At 37.6% G+C, this 19,343-nt stretch overlaps 1 protein-coding gene, 1 long non-coding RNA gene, 2 other non-coding genes and 1 pseudogene across 4 annotated transcripts; all 5 read right to left on the bottom strand.

Moving 5' to 3' along the window:
- Positions 1-876: 876 nt before the first annotated feature.
- LOC100820458 (oxygen-evolving enhancer protein 1, chloroplastic-like) lies at positions 877-2,529 on the bottom strand. The gene is given in 2 exon segments (NM_001254593.2): positions 877-1,769; positions 2,270-2,529. Coding segments are annotated over 2 exon segments (990 nt in total). The 5' UTR covers positions 2,501-2,529; the 3' UTR covers positions 877-1,010.
- A 1,651-nt stretch (positions 2,530-4,180) lies between these two features.
- Positions 4,181-4,823, bottom strand: LOC106798870 (uncharacterized). The gene is made up of 2 exons (XR_001388539.3): positions 4,728-4,823; positions 4,181-4,394 (listed from the first exon to the last, which is right to left on the bottom strand). It is a non-coding gene; the product is annotated as an uncharacterized lncRNA (long non-coding RNA).
- A 1,677-nt stretch (positions 4,824-6,500) lies between these two features.
- Positions 6,501-6,573, bottom strand: LOC112997896 (small nucleolar RNA Z105). Its single transcript, XR_003262953.1, has one exon. It is a non-coding gene; the product is annotated as a small nucleolar RNA Z105 (small nucleolar RNA).
- A 97-nt stretch (positions 6,574-6,670) lies between these two features.
- Positions 6,671-6,759, bottom strand: LOC112997919 (small nucleolar RNA SNOR75). The gene has a single exon (XR_003262968.1). It is a non-coding gene; the product is annotated as a small nucleolar RNA SNOR75 (small nucleolar RNA).
- Positions 6,760-8,677: 1,918 nt separating this feature from the next.
- On the bottom strand, positions 8,678-15,357 carry LOC100788905 (BTB/POZ domain-containing protein At5g66560-like; annotated as a pseudogene).
- Positions 15,358-19,343: the final 3,986 nt, after the last annotated feature.

Genomic DNA, 19,343 nt, shown 5'->3' on the forward strand with positions numbered 1-19,343 from the left:
TCTCATTCGTGGCAAATCATGAAAACAATAAAATGATATATATTTTTTTTCCTCTTATGTTAAGATTAGCTTAAGACTGATCCAAAGGAATTCTTTTTGAATTACCTCCAGGGTTGACTCTCAGATCAATATGGGTGTGCAAGATAAAGTGTGATTTGGATTTTCATTTGAAAACTTTAAACTATAAGTTTTAACCCGAAGCATGGCCTATGGTTTGAAGATTTCTAACATCGTAAACAACTCACTAAAAATTGGTGGCATTAAGTTATACATTTATGATTTTACTACTCAAAACTCTCACAATTATTAGCGTAACCTTTAGATGCGTAAAAGTTCAGATTAAAAACAGGTTTGAGCTTTTCTTTTCTCCAATTTTCTGTGAACCAGAGCAGAGGATGAACTTACATTTGTTTTCTTATGTTGTCAATCCACCAACACATTATACATACCAAGTAGGAAAGAATAACACCATATCGGCAAATATACAAAAATGGGGTAATTTTTTAATTACAGGAACAAATAGATCTTGAAAATATTAGATGGTATGAGTAAGTCATGTTTTAAAATACTTTTCAGAATGTCTATTTTTTTTTTTTTAATTACCCCATTTCTGTAAATTTGCCCACCATATCAGAATATCCAGGTTGAAGAAACTGACCCAACTTCGGGTTTCAATGGCAGACTCTCTAGCATGCCATTCAGTTCATTTAAAAAAAGTAATGGCAGACTCTCTAATAGGCGATTGTTTCCTATTCCTACAACCTAAGCTATATTTCCAACAACAATAAGCACTCATGGGCAACCAGAAACACGTATACGTTGATAATTAATAACTGTGACAAGAGAAAAGGAATGCTCCAAAAGGTAACTCAGACATTTTAATTTTAAGCATTATAATCGAAGTCATTATAATATACACACATGATAACGCTCTGAGTGCTTCGCCAACTGGGGTCACAAGACCGTGGATTGAGTTATAAGAAAGTAGAGTTACAACATTAAGAAAAGGTCTATGAGTCAAGCTGAGCATACCAGATGCCTTGAATCTTAACATCCTTAGGAGCTTTAGCCCCCAAATCAGTATCAGAAGGCTGAACACTCTCGAACACCCCAATAACCTCACCAGTCTCAGGCTTGGACTTGGTGACACTCAAGGTGATTTTCCCTTTGGAAGATGAAGCACTTTTATTGTTCTCCTTGGCAAGTTCCTCTTCATCTCCTCTTCCACCAGCAGGCAAAGCAACAGCATTGTCATAACCAGTTGAGGCACCCCTTCCCTTGGGGTCCAAGAAAGAGGAACCACGGTAAGACGGCACTAGGAACTCCCCACTGAAGCTGTCTGGTTTCCCAGATGCCACCAACTGCTTAATGGTGAAGAGGAATGGCACACGCTCTCCCCCTGGAAGCTGTACAGTGACAGCAGCATAGTCAATTCCGTCTTTCTCCTCGAATTTCACCGTTCCATCGGATGAAACCTCGAAGGGACCCTCGATCTCGTCCAGGGTGTAGGTCAGACGAGTCATGAGCTTGGTGTTCTGAAATTCGAGCGGGGCATTCTTGGCCACACCCTCTGCCTTCACCGTGAAGGAAGTTGGTTCCAGGCACAACTTCTGGGCCTTGTATTTCCCTGCCTTGAAGGCAAATGAGTCCACTCCACCTTCAATGGTTGGGCACTGATTAGCAGTTCCAGTTCCCTTCACTTCCAAGTATGTCTTGCTCTGGATTTCGTCGAAGGTTAGCCTCTTTGGAACACCTTCTGCACTCGCTCCCTGAATGTATACAATCACCCTTGTTATTCATACAACTATTTTTGTTTCTATTTCCCTGCCATCTTTTGTTACATCTCTTACTTCTTTCTCTTATTTTGTTGCATATTCTATTGTGTAAGTTCAAATAACATTTCTCATGTACAATATTGCACAACATTCTTTCTTAGTCATGCATGATGCCACTCGGTCACAAAACAAGTAGATGAACTAGTAAATTAAGATGCAGTATCAATTTTAATAAATAAATTAACCACTCAACAAGCATCACAAAATTATTAGATGAACTGGTAAGTTAAGACATGTCAATTATAATAAGTAAATTAGAGATATTTAAGATCATATGCTACGATTGTGTAGTTTATTGAAGCCGCAGGTTGTTGGGGTTCTGCATGTAGATATATGATATGATTTCATATATTATGATTGCAAAATCTGATGTTGGTTTTATTTGTATTAGAACAATTCAACATATTAAGGGAGAAAGGGAAAGTAAGACATACAGAAACAACGAGAGCTGAGGTGGCAAGGGCGAATCCTGCAATTTTGGTGGCGTCGACACATTTTTGAGCAAAATCTTTGAGATCGGGCTTAAGGGAGCAAATGAGTTTAGCTGCAGCGGGTTCCAAGCCAAAAGCCTTAGAAATGCATTGTGTAGATTTGAGGTTGCGAGTGGCCATGCCCACCTTGGTGGGTTGCATGAAGGTAGCTGCAGCTTGTAGTGAGGCTGCCATTGTTATTGTTGCTGTGGCCACCAAAGTGTGAGTTTTTGTTTTGATTGAAACCAAGTAGTACTACTTTGTAAGTGGTTTTTGTGAGTGATGGATGGCAGAGAATCGACACAACACAAGTATTTGGTGGCTCTGCTGTGAGTAAGATTTCCGATAGGGTAAGGCCAACTCTTATTGGATGACTCAAGCTAATGTCAATGGTTTTCTTGTTGCCACGTTGGAATCTTCTCAATTCGGATCAAATATGTTTCAGTCTCAAATCAAGTTATTAATTTTGACCATCTCCAACAAGTATCTCTCTCTCTTCTACCCCTTTATTCTTTTGGATGTTTAGAGGAATAAAAATTAGGATAAAATAACTTTAAGAAAAAGAAGCAAATTACACTCTCATTTTCTATACCTTTTTTTTTTTCAAATTATGCATAATATTACTTTCTTTTTTAGCTAATCTCATTTATGTTTGAAAACATTACACACACTCTTATATATTCGATTAGCATCCCTTTAATGTTTAAAAATATTATATTGACGCTCCATTATATATTTGTACTAACACACTTTCTATAAGAGAAGTTATTGTAACGATAAAAAAAAGATGCGTTTGTGAATTTTCAGAAAATAGAATTATTAGTGCAATTTAAAAATTATAGAACTTACTATATTATTTATTATTATTATTATTTATCTTTTCTTTATTTCTTTTTTAATCAAACACATTCAATATTCACCTGGAGATATAAGTCCATTTGTTTTAGCTTATTTTCCTATAAATAAATAAAATAAAGTAAGTAATTTTTTTAATTTTTATGTGTTTGTCTAAACTGTTTTTACTAAAAATAAATAATTTTTTGCTTTTTTTTAAGTATCAAATTATATTTGTTTCTTAAAAAAATACATATAAATTTATTTTTTAAAATTACTTTTTTAAACTTAAATAAACTAGTCCATAAGATTGGCTTAGGAACCCGAAAGAGAACTTAAGGATTAGACATGACAAAAAAGTCATATTCATAGGTACCATTGTGTCCTCACCTCAACCTTGACGGATAATTTTCACGCGTGTCCCGTGCCCGACACGTATAATTATTAAAATACTCTTTATTCAATTTAATTATTAAAACTTGAATCTTGAATAAATAATGTATTTAGTTTTGTTTAATTTTTAAAAAAAAAATTCTTTATGTATTTTCTTTTAATTATAGGACGGGTACAAATATGGTATGAATATACACCATACCCAACGGGGACGGTGAAAAAAATTTCATATCTATTAGAGATGAAATAGATACAGGGATGATCTTAAGGAAGTGGGGATGGAGAAGCACGTATCCATTTCCGACTCATTGTCATGTTTATTAAACACGAAGGAAGAAAAGATAAAAAGGACACGTTATTAAATTCTCTCCCTGAAATTTTCCTATATTTATTTTTATTTTTTTCCATCTTATTTTTAATCTCTCTGCTCACACATTGAATGAATTTCACTACTACGCATTATCTATTTTTGTTTTTTTAACTTAATTACTTATTTTTCTTTAATTTAGTAATTTTAAAAATTTAATCAATGAATTTTATAAATAACCTCACAGTCTAAACGGTTAATATACCTAAATCCAAAACTTAAATTGACCAAATTTGAAGCATTTGATGATAGAACACACGGTACAAGAGCAGAGGAATTTATTCTTTATTAATAGATCCATTAACATAGAAAAGAATGCAGGTCTGCGTTGGTCAATTTCACATGACCATCCCTACATTACATTATTAATACCAATCTCCTAAATACTTTTTACTACCGCGATCTCTATTCCTTTGCATGTGTCAAATAACACGAAAAGAACTGTTGCAGATCAAAATCCAACGCAGCTTCATTAATTTTGAGAATTCCCATTTCCTACAAAAAGTAACATTTACAAGAAAGGGTAAACTCCATGCCAAATTGTCCATAACGAATTGGCATTTACATAATAAAAAAGGCATCTCTTCATAATCATAAATCACTGTAGTACGTTAGTGTGTCTGTTGGTTAAATGTTTTTTTAGATAATGTACTTATGTTTGTTCTAAACCATTTTATATTTCAATTACTCTTCCCTCTTAAATCAGTTGTTTCTCTTGTTTTTTTGTTTTTGTTTTAGCGTGTTAGCAATGAATCTAATGATGTTGATTGAACCAACATAGCTGTTTTTGAACCTTTGAGCAAGAGCAAGTTGAAAAGGTTTAATTACCTTGGGAGGAGTTATTGGATTGAGTAGGTTTCTGAGTGGTGGTTGTGCGTGTGACAACACCGGGCCAGGAGCGGCACGTGCAGTGCATTCCCTGATCAATGCTTGCATAGAGAGTGGTCAAGTGATCAATGCTTGCATAGTTATATTTGGTTATTCCATTTCAAAGATTCATTTTGAAACCCACTCTTACAATCCTTAGGAATAAACGCTCAAGAAAAAACATCACTCTGTTATTGTCCTCAGCTTTGGGCATTGAGTAGAGGAGCTGATTACATAAAGCTATTTTTAAATTTAGAATTACAATGTTCAAATACTTCTCATATCGCCCGCATCCTTTAGGTCTCTTTGTTTCTCAATTTTAAATAACAGAAAAAGTCAACGAAAGTTTAAAACGTAGTAAGATATTTTTATTTTGGTATGCTGGCGTAGCCTAAACAGATTTTGCATCGTAAAGGTCCAGGTTGATGTACGGAAACCAGATAAGTTTACTGTTGGAGAACTAAAGTTTACAGGTTAGATCCCATTGCTTAGGATTTTTTGCAATCCACTATTCTTTTGTGGAGTGAAGAAAAAGTACAGAGAGAGAAGAAAGACACTATTGTAAGTAAATCCCCAAATTCGGTTAACCATCCCACTTCCATAATTTTTTTGGTGATGGTTTTGTAATAAAAGGATTTGATATCCTATTCGGGATGTGTGTTTCATATCCTCATGGATACTCGTAACATTTTACACTCATTGATTGGCTAGAATACTTTGTGCATTTTACCTTATTCCATCTGTAATTTACGCAAGTCAGTATTTTTTATAGAATTAAGACATTTAGAGTAAGAAAATTATGAAAAGAAGATTTGAAAAGGCATCAAATGGAGTTGTTATGGAAGAAATGTTTTGCTATCATTAGAAATTTCATATTTAATAATTTTGTATGTCTAAGTACTTTTAGGACTGCTTTGCAACTTGAAAAAATAAGTAACAAAATTTATACTACACCAGAATAATATCAGAGAGAACATAAACAAGTTTTGTTACTTATCTAACCATAACCAAAACAAAATTAGAAAACAAATTAAGAATCCAACATCCGTTAACTACAATAAAATATCGTCATTACCACAGCGGCGAAAAAACCAATGCAAATTTGATAATACTTTCTTCCAATTATTTCAGTTGGGAAGATATATACAGCCCAGATCAGCCAGAAACTTAAGACAAAGAAAGTAGGAAAATTCATAAAACCGAGTTCTCCAGAAGACTTGGGAGTGGCAGGAATTGTGTTTGGAAGAAATTGAATGGCTTGGTAGAGAAAAATTGAAAATTTCGAAGCCAACATTATACTATTCTCACATATTTTCAATCATGTCTATTTTAACATCTTTACTTATCTCATATAAATACATTAGATTTCTCTCTATTCCATCAAATAAGAGATATTCTTCAACTATTTTTTATCCAAAATAGTGGTATTTACGAGATGTTTACACCATCCAATCAAACTATAATTCATAAATCAGTAGAGCTTCAGACTAAAAGGGTCCAGGAATCGGAGACCGTCGACGATGCCTTGAATTAAACTATCCAGGAATGCAATATAAGAGAGAAAGACAGTAGTAGCTCAAAAGTGCTTGAAATACAATCATAGAGAATCTCATCACAAAAAATTGTCACTCTCATCACCGCCACCTTAACGTCTTTCTCTACCTTCTCCAAATATTAAAAAAACAAAAAAAATAAAAAAAAGACAGCACACTAAAACGAAAAAACAATAGGCATTCAGAATGAGTAGGAGGTTATGTATTCATCAAATGAATCATCAGATGACAATAAACAATCATCACCATGCCTAATTTCAAAAAAACACAAAAAATACAAACAATCGAAACAACAAACCATGCGCAAAAAATTAAACAACCCAAATATAAAGGACGGGAGAAAGAGTGGAATCCTCTCAGACAAATGCCTCGATTTGTCGTCAGTATTGTAAGGAATGGATATCATATCAGACTCGTCATCGTTTTCATCATCACAGAGAAAACCACAACTCACATCCTGTTCCTCCGTCAAAACAAAAATAATCAAATCGAAAACATCAGACGAGTAAATATAAAAAGTAACGAAGACAAAAACATATTTCACAAACAGAAGAATAAATACAGAAGCTAGTTTTCGTTGAAAGAAACGGTGGCCATGGTTCCTTCAAGTTTCAGAATATGCTTCAATTTTATAGGCCACCCGGTTCCGTTTCGAGGTATTAGGGTTTGTGTAAAACATTAGTTAGTGGGCCTTGGCCGGGACAAATTGGGCCGAACATTGCCCATGGACCGCGTAAAGAAAATGTTCCGTAGAAGGGTGTTGCTACGCGCACCATGTAAATAAATTGGTACACCAGTATAACTTGTGCAATTCCCATTTTATCTTTTTGTAAAACTGATAATCCGTATGAGGCTTATGAATCGCTCAATCCATAAGTGGGCCATACGGTTTTGTTTTTAATTTTTTTTTTCAAAATGTTACAGCACGACGCTCTAACCAACTGAGTTAATAGGTTAATTATGTTATAAAATAATTAATGTAATTATATATAACACTAAAATTTCTAATGTATATTTAATTTGCATATAAATTTAGATAATAAATCTTATGACAATTAATTTTGATATAATAATTAATATGTTTACATATATCAAATTTATTTATATGATTTACTTATAGTCCATTGATGTAAATCTATCGGTATTTATCTCCCTCGATTTTTCAAACAATTTATATTAGAGTCGATGTTTTGACTTAGTGATGGACTAAAATGAGTAAACAATGACAATGGATCTGTGAACATGAAGATTCCTAATATCAAGATTTTTTTTGACAAATAAAATAAAAATAAATAATTAAATACTATATAAATAAGAATAAAACTCATTAATTTCAAGCTTTACAACTTCCTTTCTTTGGCGACCACAAGTACTTCCAGTTATTCGGGTCACCACTTTAGCATGGAGAAACTTTCATTAGAAGCAATTAAATGACTAGTTACTTGGACTGTGTCACCAATAGAGATTTGTTAATTGAGTGTATGGACTGTTCAAGTATTGATAAATTAACATTTTTTACACTTCTTACCGCTATAATTAAAATTTCAAGACGAATCCTTGATTTCTTGTAACTCAGCAATTTACTCAGTCATCCAAATATTTGGCGCAGAGGATCAAGGTTTTCAATTTTTACAGTATTTCCTATTATGTTTTTATGATAAAATTTACGTGGCGGGATTGGATTCGATTCAGAGTGAGACACACAGTGAACAATTCCACTGAATCATATCATAAGTACATCGGCAACAAATGCCAAACGTGCAATTCCACCGAAACGCCAGCGGGACCCATTCTCCCGTGCTCCAAAGCCCGATCATATTATCACGTGCCATGAGGGAGCTGTTAGTGTTATGCTACGGTGCTGGTGCTACCTATTCACGATGCGGACGACGGTGCGGCCTGCCCTCGCGTGTGTCAACCACCGTTGCCGGCTCATGCGAATCACGTATTTGGCTTCTTTGTTGTTCATTCCCCAACTGTCCATGTGCTGTCCCTTAAAAATGGTTTTTATGATTTTTAAAATTAAATCACAACTCTCAAACTTGACTTAATCTCAATCGTTGGGGATGTGTATCTCTCTTCACAGATAAATGAGTTATTCCAGCCTGGATAAGACTTCGCGCCTAAATCAAAGCATCAAAGCAAGCGTCTTCTTCCACAAGCTAAATGAAGTGTTTATGCAAGAGTGGGTTCAATTGAAATCAAAGGAAAACTTACTAAAACTTTTTATCTTTGTCCACACAAGGTAATTCTCCGAAAAGTGGCTTTGTAGCTTCTTTCCAAAACCTTGTTTTTTCACTGTCATTCTAAATCAAAATGTAGATTTTGGAATTATTGTTTTACATTGGATAATGTTAATTGTTAGTCTTTGATTTGGGATTTTTCTTTTGCTTATTATTGTTTTATGTTAATTTTTTTCATTTCTTTTGTTATCCCTTCAGCTTGTAAAATTTTGTAATAAACTTACTCAAAATTTATCTAAACAGGGTTAGAACTTTGGAGTTCCTAGAGCACAATCGCAGTAGTTCCCATAGATTATATATATGTTTTGTTATTATATGATACTTAATTTTTTTTACAGGAGTTAATTGATGGATCCAAAGGAATTGATTATCAAACTTGGTCTTGAATTCAATAGTTTGGAAGAGGCATATCTGTTTTGGACGGATTATGGAGGCATGAAAGGCTTTGGAGTTAGAAAAAAGAATTCAAGCAAGAGTAAGAAAGATGGTTCCATTACTCATTATAAATATGTTTGTTATAAGGAGGGCGTACGTCAATTTGATAAAAGAGATCATAAAACGACCAATCCAAAAGTTGAGACAAGAACAGGGTGTATGGCAAGTATGAAAGTTAAACAATTCAATGAGAAATATAAAGTGATTGAATTTTTTTTATGATCATAATCACCCACTCCATCCACCAGAAATTGTGCATATGTTAGCTTCTCAACGAAGAATAACTGAAAATCAAGCATATGAACTTGAAGTGGCAGAAGATGCAGGGATTAAACAAAAAGCCTCGTTTGATTTGATGAGTAAATATGTAGGAGGTACAGAGAATCTAGGGTATACCATGCAAGATGCAAAGAATTATTTGAATTCTAAGAGGCGGCGAGATATGGCTTATGGTGAAGCTGGGTGTTTGCTACAATATTTCCAACAACAACTCATAGATAATCCCTCATTTTTCCATGCATACCAAATTGATTAAGAAGAGCAAATAACAAATATCTTTTGGACTGATGCAAGAATGTTATTTGACTAGCAATGCTTTGGTGATGTGATTTCTTTGGATACCACTTATTGTACAAATGGAGATCATCGTCTCCTTGCAATTTTCTCGGGCTTTAACCATTACAGAGGGGGGGGGTGATATTTGGGGCTGCATTATTGTATGATGAGACAATTGACTCCTTTAAATGGCTTCTTGAAACATTTTTGTAGGTACATAGCAAAAAAAGACCACAAACTGTTTTCACTGATCAAGACCATGCCATGGCAAGAGCATTGCGGGAGGTTATACCAGAGACAAAGCATGGTTTGTGCACGTGGCATATAATGCAAAATGGAATCAAACATCTTGGCAATTTAATGAAAGATGGATCAAATTTCTTATCTGATTTCAAAAAGTGTATGTATGATAATGAGGAAGAAACTAATTTTGAAGCCTCATGGAGAATCTTATTATTGAAATACAATGTAGAAGAAAACACGTGGTTGAACTCCGCCTACCAAATCAAAGAAAAATAGGCAGCGTGTTATATGAAGTATGCTTTTACGCTTGGTATGCGTAGTACACAACTAAGTGAAAGCATAAATTCAAATATAAAGAGTTGCACAAGGCCTAATTTGAACATCAACCAATTCTTCAAGCAATTTGAAAGGATTGTCAAGGAAAAACAATATAGTGAGTTAAAGCAAGATTATGAGATGCGTCAGAAGTTGCCAAGAATGTTCATACAAAGTTTACTTATGATTCGACAACTTTTGCAAGAGTACACTCCTCCCATGTTCAATTTGTTTTAAAGTTAGTGGGATCTAATAACTGCCACAAATATCTACAAAAAAAAAAAAAAGAAATGGAAGCTCATGGTGAATATGTGATAACAATGGTGGATGAAAATGGAGAGTGGAGAGTTAGTTATGAATCCCAAATTGAGAATGGAGAATTGACAATCACTTATAGTTGTAGGAAGTTTGAACAATAGGAAATATTGTGTTGTCACTTGTTGAGAATATTATTCCACGAGGATGTCAAGCTTCTTCCAAACAAATATATACTGAAGCGGTGGACACAAGAAGCAAGATGTGATACATACAATGATAATAGTGGGAGGCAAATTGATGTTGATCCTAGGTTGGAGAGTTCAAATCGATATAAGCAATTATGTCCAATGCTTATGAGATTGGCCGATGAGGCATTTGACTATCCAGAAGCATATTTTTTAGTTTATCAAGGGATGTTAGAGCTTAACAAGAAAGTGGCTGAAATTCGATTGAACCAACCACCACATGGTCCTTGTGATTCCACGTGTGAAGCCACAAGGTATGCTATGGAGCCTTCGACATCCAAAGGAATTGGATTTAAGAAGAGAGATGGTAAAAGGATGAAAAAAATAACCATTTGAGTTTAATCGTCTGAGCCACAAGGTAAAAGAATTGAACCCACTCTTGCATAAACACTTCATTTAGCTTGTGGAAGAAGACACTTGCTTTGATGCTTTGATTTAGGCAAGAAGCCAGATCCAGGCGGGAATAACTCATTTATCTGTGAAGAGAGATACACATCCCTAATGGTTGAGATTAAGTCAAGTTGGAGGGTTGCGATTTAATTTTAAAAATCATGAAAATGGTTTTCGAAGGGACAACACAGGGACAGCTGGAACAAGAACAACAAAGAAACCAAATCCTGTGAATCACATACCTGTGTTTTGAACTTGCAACCGAACTTCCTTCCAAGAGCGAGCGAGGCCCGCCAAGGCCCACCATCTCGTGGGCTCATCTTCTCAATTACTCGTTTCATTGAGGAGCACTCGCATTCTAGCTCATGCACCCACCTCCTCATGCTATCCATGTCCAAGCAAAGCACCTGATTCCCCCTCACCATCACCTGCCACGTGCACGCTTCCCCGTTCCACTATCATCCTCCATCTCCTCTTCCTCCGCCATCGTCGCCGAATGGCACGCCGGCTCCTTTGCTACCACCAGCATTCCGGCGATGGCGTGTCGCAGTTGAAGCTGCTCGAAGAAGAGCACCTGAACCACTGCTCGCAGTGGAAGTCTTTCATTCTGTGCAGCATGCATGCACGCCTCTAGCTTACGCTTCTGGCAGTCAAACACTCTACTAATCTTCTCCCTATCCGATTTCGAAACCCACGAATGAGCCTGCAATTATTAATTAACAATCCAAATTTATCGTTTTCAATAACTAATTATGGAAACTCGTAACGCAATATGTTATACGTATAGCTTATAGGTACCTTGAGGTAGACATCTACGTCACGATAGAGACCGTCGTGAAACGTCTCGCTAGATCAGGAACTGAGATGGCAAAATCGTAGAATTTCGACGGCTTCAGATTCGCATCGAAAGCGATCTCCAAGAGATAACCGTCGATGAGTTTTCCAACTAGCATCAGCGTCGCCGATCTCGGAGCGAGGCCGTCGACTGCAGCAACGTTTCGTTCTTTTTGCAAAAAATAACCTAAAATCCTCGCCACACAATCAATATCATATAGAGTTTCGTTTAGATAGGAATAGCTAGGTATGAGAAGGTCATCTACAGTAACTTCATCGAGCTGCGAACCTATCTTTTTCTCCATCACGTTTCTGCATGCCTCGGAAGCAATCAATACGGTGGCGGTTCGTAACAGTCTAAAGAGAAACCTCAAAGGCGTAGAGTGCTTCAATGAAAGGTTCAATATCACAATCTCGAGTAGCTCTTTCTGTTCCGTTTCTGAAGAAGATAATGCCAAGGCTTTCCGATTGGACCTCGATAAACCTGGAATGTGTTTCTTTGTGTATTGCATAAAGCAGGTTTCGATTATCTCTGGCTTCAACTCAGATCCTTTCATGGCGAGAATTAATTGCTTGAACACAGGTAAACCTAGAAGCGTAAGCTCCTCAAACCAAGAACCATCTTCACTGTTTCTTCTGCTTCTTCTTCCGTTGGTGTGGAGGAGGAGTAACGTGGAAGCGGAATCGCTCACCGGCCACCTGAACAATGTTTCGGAGATGATGGAATCGACACACCTCTGCACGATGCCTAAGGTATCAACGAGAGGCATTAAGCGCTAGCAGGATTTTAATGCTACAATGGAGTCCTTGATGTTGTTGAGCACGGAGTGAGAGAGAAAGGTCTTCGTCTTGGAGATGAGGTTTTCTTTGGAGTGTTGTTCCGTCATCTCGAGAAACTCTTCGCCGCAGCACAAAGGAACCACATTGGAAGAGGATAAAGCGATTTTGACGCCGAAACAGAATTTCGCGGCTAATTCAAAGGTGTAGGAGCCGTGCGGGAAAGTCTGTGAACACCAAGTGACAGTGTTTTTCTTTCTCTTCAGCTTCTGAGGAATGATTTGTTTCATGCTTAGTTATTAGCTGGTGAAGCTTTCAACTCTTTGACATCAGAGGAGACTGAAATGAAACATGTCGAGACACATGGACAAGTTTTAGAGAATAAAGTACAGAGTATAAGAGTATTGTTGGGTGTGCATGCATACATAACATAAGAATTAAGAATATTCGTATGAGTATGATATTGGAAGCTCACCTTGTGAAGATGGAAGTCCATGTCATCCACTTCAATCACAATGTCACTTGGCAATCCAATTGTGCAAAACCTGCATGAAAGAATTGTTATGCATATGGTCTCGTTTGGAATAGGAAAATAGTGATTCAGAGACAGTGAGGGAAAAAAGAGTTATTCATCTAACCATGCTTGCCCTCTCGAGCTCAGTTGTGCCCCTGTTGCCATTTTCTCTATAAAATAACTAGGACTCTCCGGAATTCTCAGACTAGCTTACTAAAGAGTCAGATTCAAGAAAATCAAAATAATACAAATAAATTTCAGTTGAACTGGATTCCAAAGACATTGAAAACTAAGCAAATGTCAGAGTTTAGAGGCAAATAAAATGTGAAGAGAGGGGGACAGAGCACGTATTGTAGAGAAGTAGACTTGAGTAGCAAAGCCAATTGCAAAAAATAGAAGATGAGAATGAAAAGAAATCGTCTTTTTGTGTCGTGTTGAGGTTTTATGCCGAAAAGAACAAATAAAAGTTTAATATAAGAAGGTAAAAAGAGTGGGTGAAACAGTATGGAATCCACAAACTCAAAACGGACAAATAGACCTATACCAAATTCCTAAAAAGGGGTTCCATAGGATCCTTTTCCTTCCTTTGCCTGAACTTCCTTTCTTCTTTCTTCTTTTCTGAATTAGATCAGAATCTCACTATCACCTACTGTTTCTCTCTCTTTCTCTCATGACTTAAGATGGCAAATGGACTCAACAAAAAGGAGGTGCCATTGATTAGTTTTCATTTTGGAAAGACACTATTCACTCATTAGCACATATAGCATAACATTGCTTGCCAACCAGGTTGTTACTTTTGCGCAAATGATGGAATAGATTAGTACTTTTAGTTTAGGAATGAAAATTCTCATTTTCTCACGTACCGAGTTTCTTTGCTTAGTTTAATAAATCATTTTAGCATTATTTTACACAGAACAAGCGAAATAACTGTAAAAGACCTAAGGGGGCCCTTCAATTTGCTCGCTTTCCTACCAAGATTACATGGTATCATCTTTCTTAAGCTAGTTAGCCAATGAAATATTATTGATAATTGACCACGTGAGAGCATGGAATTCATAAAGCCTTTTCCTATATTTACTCTACAAGAAAGGAAGTAAATATTATTCATCGTGATGCATAATGAACTTTCCTTTTGTCTACAGTTGATTAAGAATAATCACAGTGAAATTGATTAAAAATCAGACATTAGGTGAAGCCTGTGCAGAGTAGAACAAATCTTTCCGGTTAAGTGTAACGTAATGGATCTGAGATTGTTTATAATCGTCTCAGCTCATAATCTTAGGACACGTGACACTAGTTTGTTGATTTTGCTATTCTCTCAATTGGTATAATTGTATAAACAGGAGCGATATTAAATCATATATAACAGATGGTATATAATAGCAAGTTGGTTGATATACATATGCAAGTGTAGTGTGAATTTTTGCATTATTATTGTTAACGCCCGGAATTGATTTCCTATAATTGAGGAATATATTTTAGAGAGTAAAGCGTATAGTCTCCAACAAAAAAAAAATTAAGTGAAAAAGAAAGAAAAATACCAAGAGAGCCATGTCTTCATTTATATTTATCATCTTGTACTTCCGTAGAATTTACGACTGCTTTTATTGAGTAGACAACCACTGTAAGGTACATCGTTGCAATCACTAGTTCAAAGTGATTGAAGTTTTCAAATTGAGGCACGTGAGAATGTGAACAAATATCAAAAAGGCTGGGAAGACAGTTCCAAGAAGAGCAACAAAGGTCAAATAAACCCCACTTACCTTACTATTTCAAATTCCTTTGAATGGATCAATTTACATTGATTATTTGAGAATGTGACTGATGGTTGTAGGAATTTCTTTATCAATTACTGCTTTTCGCTCGTTTGGTGACTCACTATCAAATGATTTGCAAAGAGAATTTGAGTCAAATTGCCAATAATATATCCTATTAGCACTGCTATGGTTTTGGGCATAAGGGACGATTACAAGATGCAATTTGTGGATAAATTCCCTTGATCAGGTTTTTAGAAAACGTTAGTTTTATAACAGCAAGTCTTGCGGCAAATTAAAAATTTAGTTCCTGATACTACATTTTATTTTTGTTCGTATATACTCTACACTTAAATCTTTAGATGAAAAAACGTTTGTCTTTGATCTCTGCTAAAGCATTTTAGTCTATACACTTGAAATATCACTTTTTTTGTTTCAATATGAAAAAATTACAAGACCCTTATAACTTTAATAAATGGTAGGATTAATTTGTAAATGATTTTTCATGTCGAGACCAACGTATAGAATATTTTCAAGCAAAGAACTACATTCTAAACCGATATGTGAGACCTATTATTCTCAAAGTAAACAGGTTAGCTCAAGTGTGATTAATAGAATATGGCAATCCTGGCCTAAACAATATTGGGTACACAACCCAGCAGAACATGAAAGGCTATGTAGTCTCAACATACTAAAATGTCTCTCAACAAGCAACCAAGAATCGTAGGAACTCGTGTAGGAATCCGTGGGTTTGATGGTACGGACCCTCTAAGGGGGATTTTCAAAATAAACCAATTTTTCGAATACCATACTACCCTTGAACACGAGCGTATCACCATTGCTTCTTTTTACATGGATGGTCGTGCCCTTGCTTGGTTCCAGTGGATGACTAGCAATGGGCAACTCACATCCTGACTAGGGTTCCTACACACACTTCAAACTCGTTTTGTCCCTTCCCAGTATGAAGACCCAACAAGTGCATTGTTTAAATTGACACAGAAGGGTTCAGTCGGTGCTTACCTTTCGGAGTTTGAAGACCTTGTGAATCGTATCATTAGGTTGCCGCCACCATTCCTTTTGAGCTGTTTCATTTTTGGGCTGTCACCGGAAATTCGTCGGGAGATCCAGGCTCTGCAACCGTTGATGTTGGTGCAAGCAACTGGGTTAGCTCGGCTCCAGGAAGAGAAATTCCTTGACACTCGTCGGCCCTTCCGTGGTCACCCAAACTCAGTCTCTACTTCTAATTTTTTTTCCACATGCATCGGCCCCTCCTCCGACACCTTCCACCCCTTCCTTTTCCTCGTCCCCTCTGGCCAACACTTCAAAATCAACACCCTCGGTGCCCATTAAAAGATTATCTCTCGAGAAGCTAACCCTGCGCTACGAACGTGGCCTTTGCTTCAATTGCAATGAAAAATATCATTGCGGCCACAAATGCGCTTCTAAGGTATTTTTGTTGATTGCAGATGATGATGAGGGTGGCCTCGCATCGGACCCTAATATAGACCCATTGCCCAAACCGCCTGATGGTTGTAACCCAACCCAGGCCCAGATAAGTCTATACTCCTTTTCGGGTCACCTGGCCCCGGAAACATTACGTCTTTTGGGCTGTATTGCAGATCACCAAGTAGTGATCCTGGTTGATGGGGGCAGTACCCACAACTTCATACTGGAACACTTGGTCCATCAATTGGGCTTACCAACGCAAACCACAACTCCTCTCAATGTCATGGTGGGTAATGGACACCACCTTGATTGTCGCCATGTCTGTGCAACACTTGCCGTTCATATTAAGGACATTGTTTTCAATATTGACCTGCATGTCCTACCCTTGTGTGGTGCTCACATCGTATTAGATGTTCAATGGCTTAAATCTCTTGGGTCGGTGCTAACTGATTATAACGACTTATCCATGAAATTCTCTCGCGACGGACGTGTTATTGAATTTAAAGGTGATATTGCTTCCAACCTTTCCCTCCTTACACCACCCCAACTCCGCCGTCTAGTGCACAAGAGCGGAGCCAGTGCCTTATTTCACATTCGCATCCTTTCCACTGAGCTTCCTTCCAACCAGGCCTCACCCACCCAATTGTTGTCGGGAATTCAAACCTTAATCACTAAATTCAACTCTCCGTTTCAACAACCAACTACCTTACCTCCTTCCCGACCTACCAATCACCACATACACCTTTTTCCCAACTCGAACCCAGTGAATGTCCGTCCGTACCGTTATCCATATTTCCAAAAACAAGAGATTGAGGCTCAAGTATATTCAATGTTACAACGAGGGGTTATTCGTCCTAGTACCAGCTTGTTCTCCTCACCAGTATTGCTTGTTAAGAAGCATGATGGCACCTGGAGATTTTTTGTCGACTATCAAGCTTTGAACGCAATCACGATAAAAGATCATTTTCCGATCCTAACCATTGACGAACTTCTCGACGAACTTGGCGGATCACAGTGGTTTACTAAGCTCGACCTTTTGCAAGGTTACCACCAGATCTTGATGCATGAGGATGATATTATCAAGACTGCCTTCAAAACTTATCACGGTCACTATGAGTTCACCGTGATGCCGTTTGGCTTGTGTAATGCACCTTCGTCGTTTCAGGCGACAATGAACTCCCTCTTCCGCCCATACCTTCGTCGTTTCATCATTGTGTTTTTTGACGACATATTAATTTATAGTAGCTCCTTCAATGATCATTTTCTTCATTTGGAATTGGCTTTCCAGGTTCTATTGCAGGGTCAATTCTTCATTAAGCTCTCGAAATGTTCCTTCGCCCAAACCCAGGTGGAGTACTTGGGCCACTGGTGTCCAACAAAGGGGTCGAACCAGTCCAGCAGGAGATCCAAGCCATACAGCAATGGCCAATACCACGCTCTTCACGAGGGCTGTGTGGATTTTGGGACTTGCTGGCTTCTATCGCTGATTCATTCGGGGCTACGCCATGATAGCTGCTCCATTAACAAAATTCACAACCTAAGACCCCTTTGAATGGTCTACAGCTGCTCAAACTGCTTTTGATACATTAAAGATTGCATTGACTTCGGCACCGGTATTGCTTCTCCTTGACTTCACTATCCTATTTATAGTGGAGATGGACGCCTCTAGGACTGGCATGGGTGCGGTTCTCTCCCAAAACGGGCACCCCATCGCCTTTTCAGTAAACAATTCAGCCCCAAACTCCTTTGTGCTTCCACCTACATCAGAGAATTATTCGCCATTACTACGGCGGTCAAAAAATGGCGTCATTACCTCTTGGGTCACCAATTCACAATCATTACCGATCATCGAAGTCTAAAGGAGTTGTTAACTCAAGTGGTCCAAACTTTAGAGCAGCAAATGTATCCAATCTGCCTCATGGGGTACGATTACTCCATTCAATATTGGACTAGCAAATCCAACGTGGTCGTCGATGCCTTATCAAGGATTTCAAACCCTGCTGCGAGCTCACTGTTATTCTTATCAGTACCTTCGTTGACATTTTTAGAGACACTTAAACAATAGTTGCACCAATACCAGGCTTTCGTTCAACTACAACAAGCTATTCTCGCCGAACCGACAACATATCCTGATCACTCTGTCATTCAGGACCTAATCTTAAAGAATGGTTGCATTTGGTTACCCTCTGGGTTCTCCTTCATCCCCACATTATTGCTAGAATATCATTCCTCCCCAACCGACGCTCATATAGGGGTGACTAAGACCATGGCGCGCTTAAGTGAAAACTTCACTTGGATAGGAATCCGAAAAGATGTCGAGCAATTTGTTGCAGCATGCTTAGATTGTCAGTACACTAAATACGAAGCACAAAAAATGGCGGGGTTGTTGTGCCCATTACCGGTACCGTGCAGACCCTGGGAAGACCTTTCCTTCAATTTCATTATCGGCTTGTCAGAGTTTCGCGGTTACACCGCCATTCTGGTAGTTGTTGGCCGTTTCTCCAAGGGGATTCACTTAGGGATGCTTCCAACTTGCCACACAGTTGTCGTGCTTTTCATTGAGATTGTTAGAAAAATTCATGGCATGCCTCGTAGCCTGGTTTCAGACCGGGACCCCTTGTTCATCAGCCAATTCTGGCGAGAGTTGTTCCGGCTAAGCGACACTCGCTTGCGTATGAGCTCTGTTTATCAGCCACAAACAGATGGACAAACCGAAGTGCTTAACCACATCATTGAACAGTCACTACGTGCCTTCGTTCACAACAAACCATCTACATGGGGAAAGTTCTTAAGCTGGGTTGAGTGGTCATATAATACGTCATGTCACTCAAGCTCTGGCATGTCACCTTACAAAATTACTTTTGGCAAGAAACCTTTCAATATTCTACAATATCTTGCGGGAACATCTGTCGTAGCTGCCAATGATGACATGTTGACGAACATGGAAGCTGTTTCTGCAGAAGTTCGAAAGAAGCTCTTGAAGGCTCAAGCTCTCATGAAACAAAATGCTGACAA

The sequence above is a fragment of the Glycine max genome, chromosome 1 (genome assembly GCF_000004515.6).
Source record: "Glycine max cultivar Williams 82 chromosome 1, Glycine_max_v4.0, whole genome shotgun sequence".
NCBI lineage: Eukaryota > Viridiplantae > Streptophyta > Magnoliopsida > Fabales > Fabaceae > Glycine > Glycine max.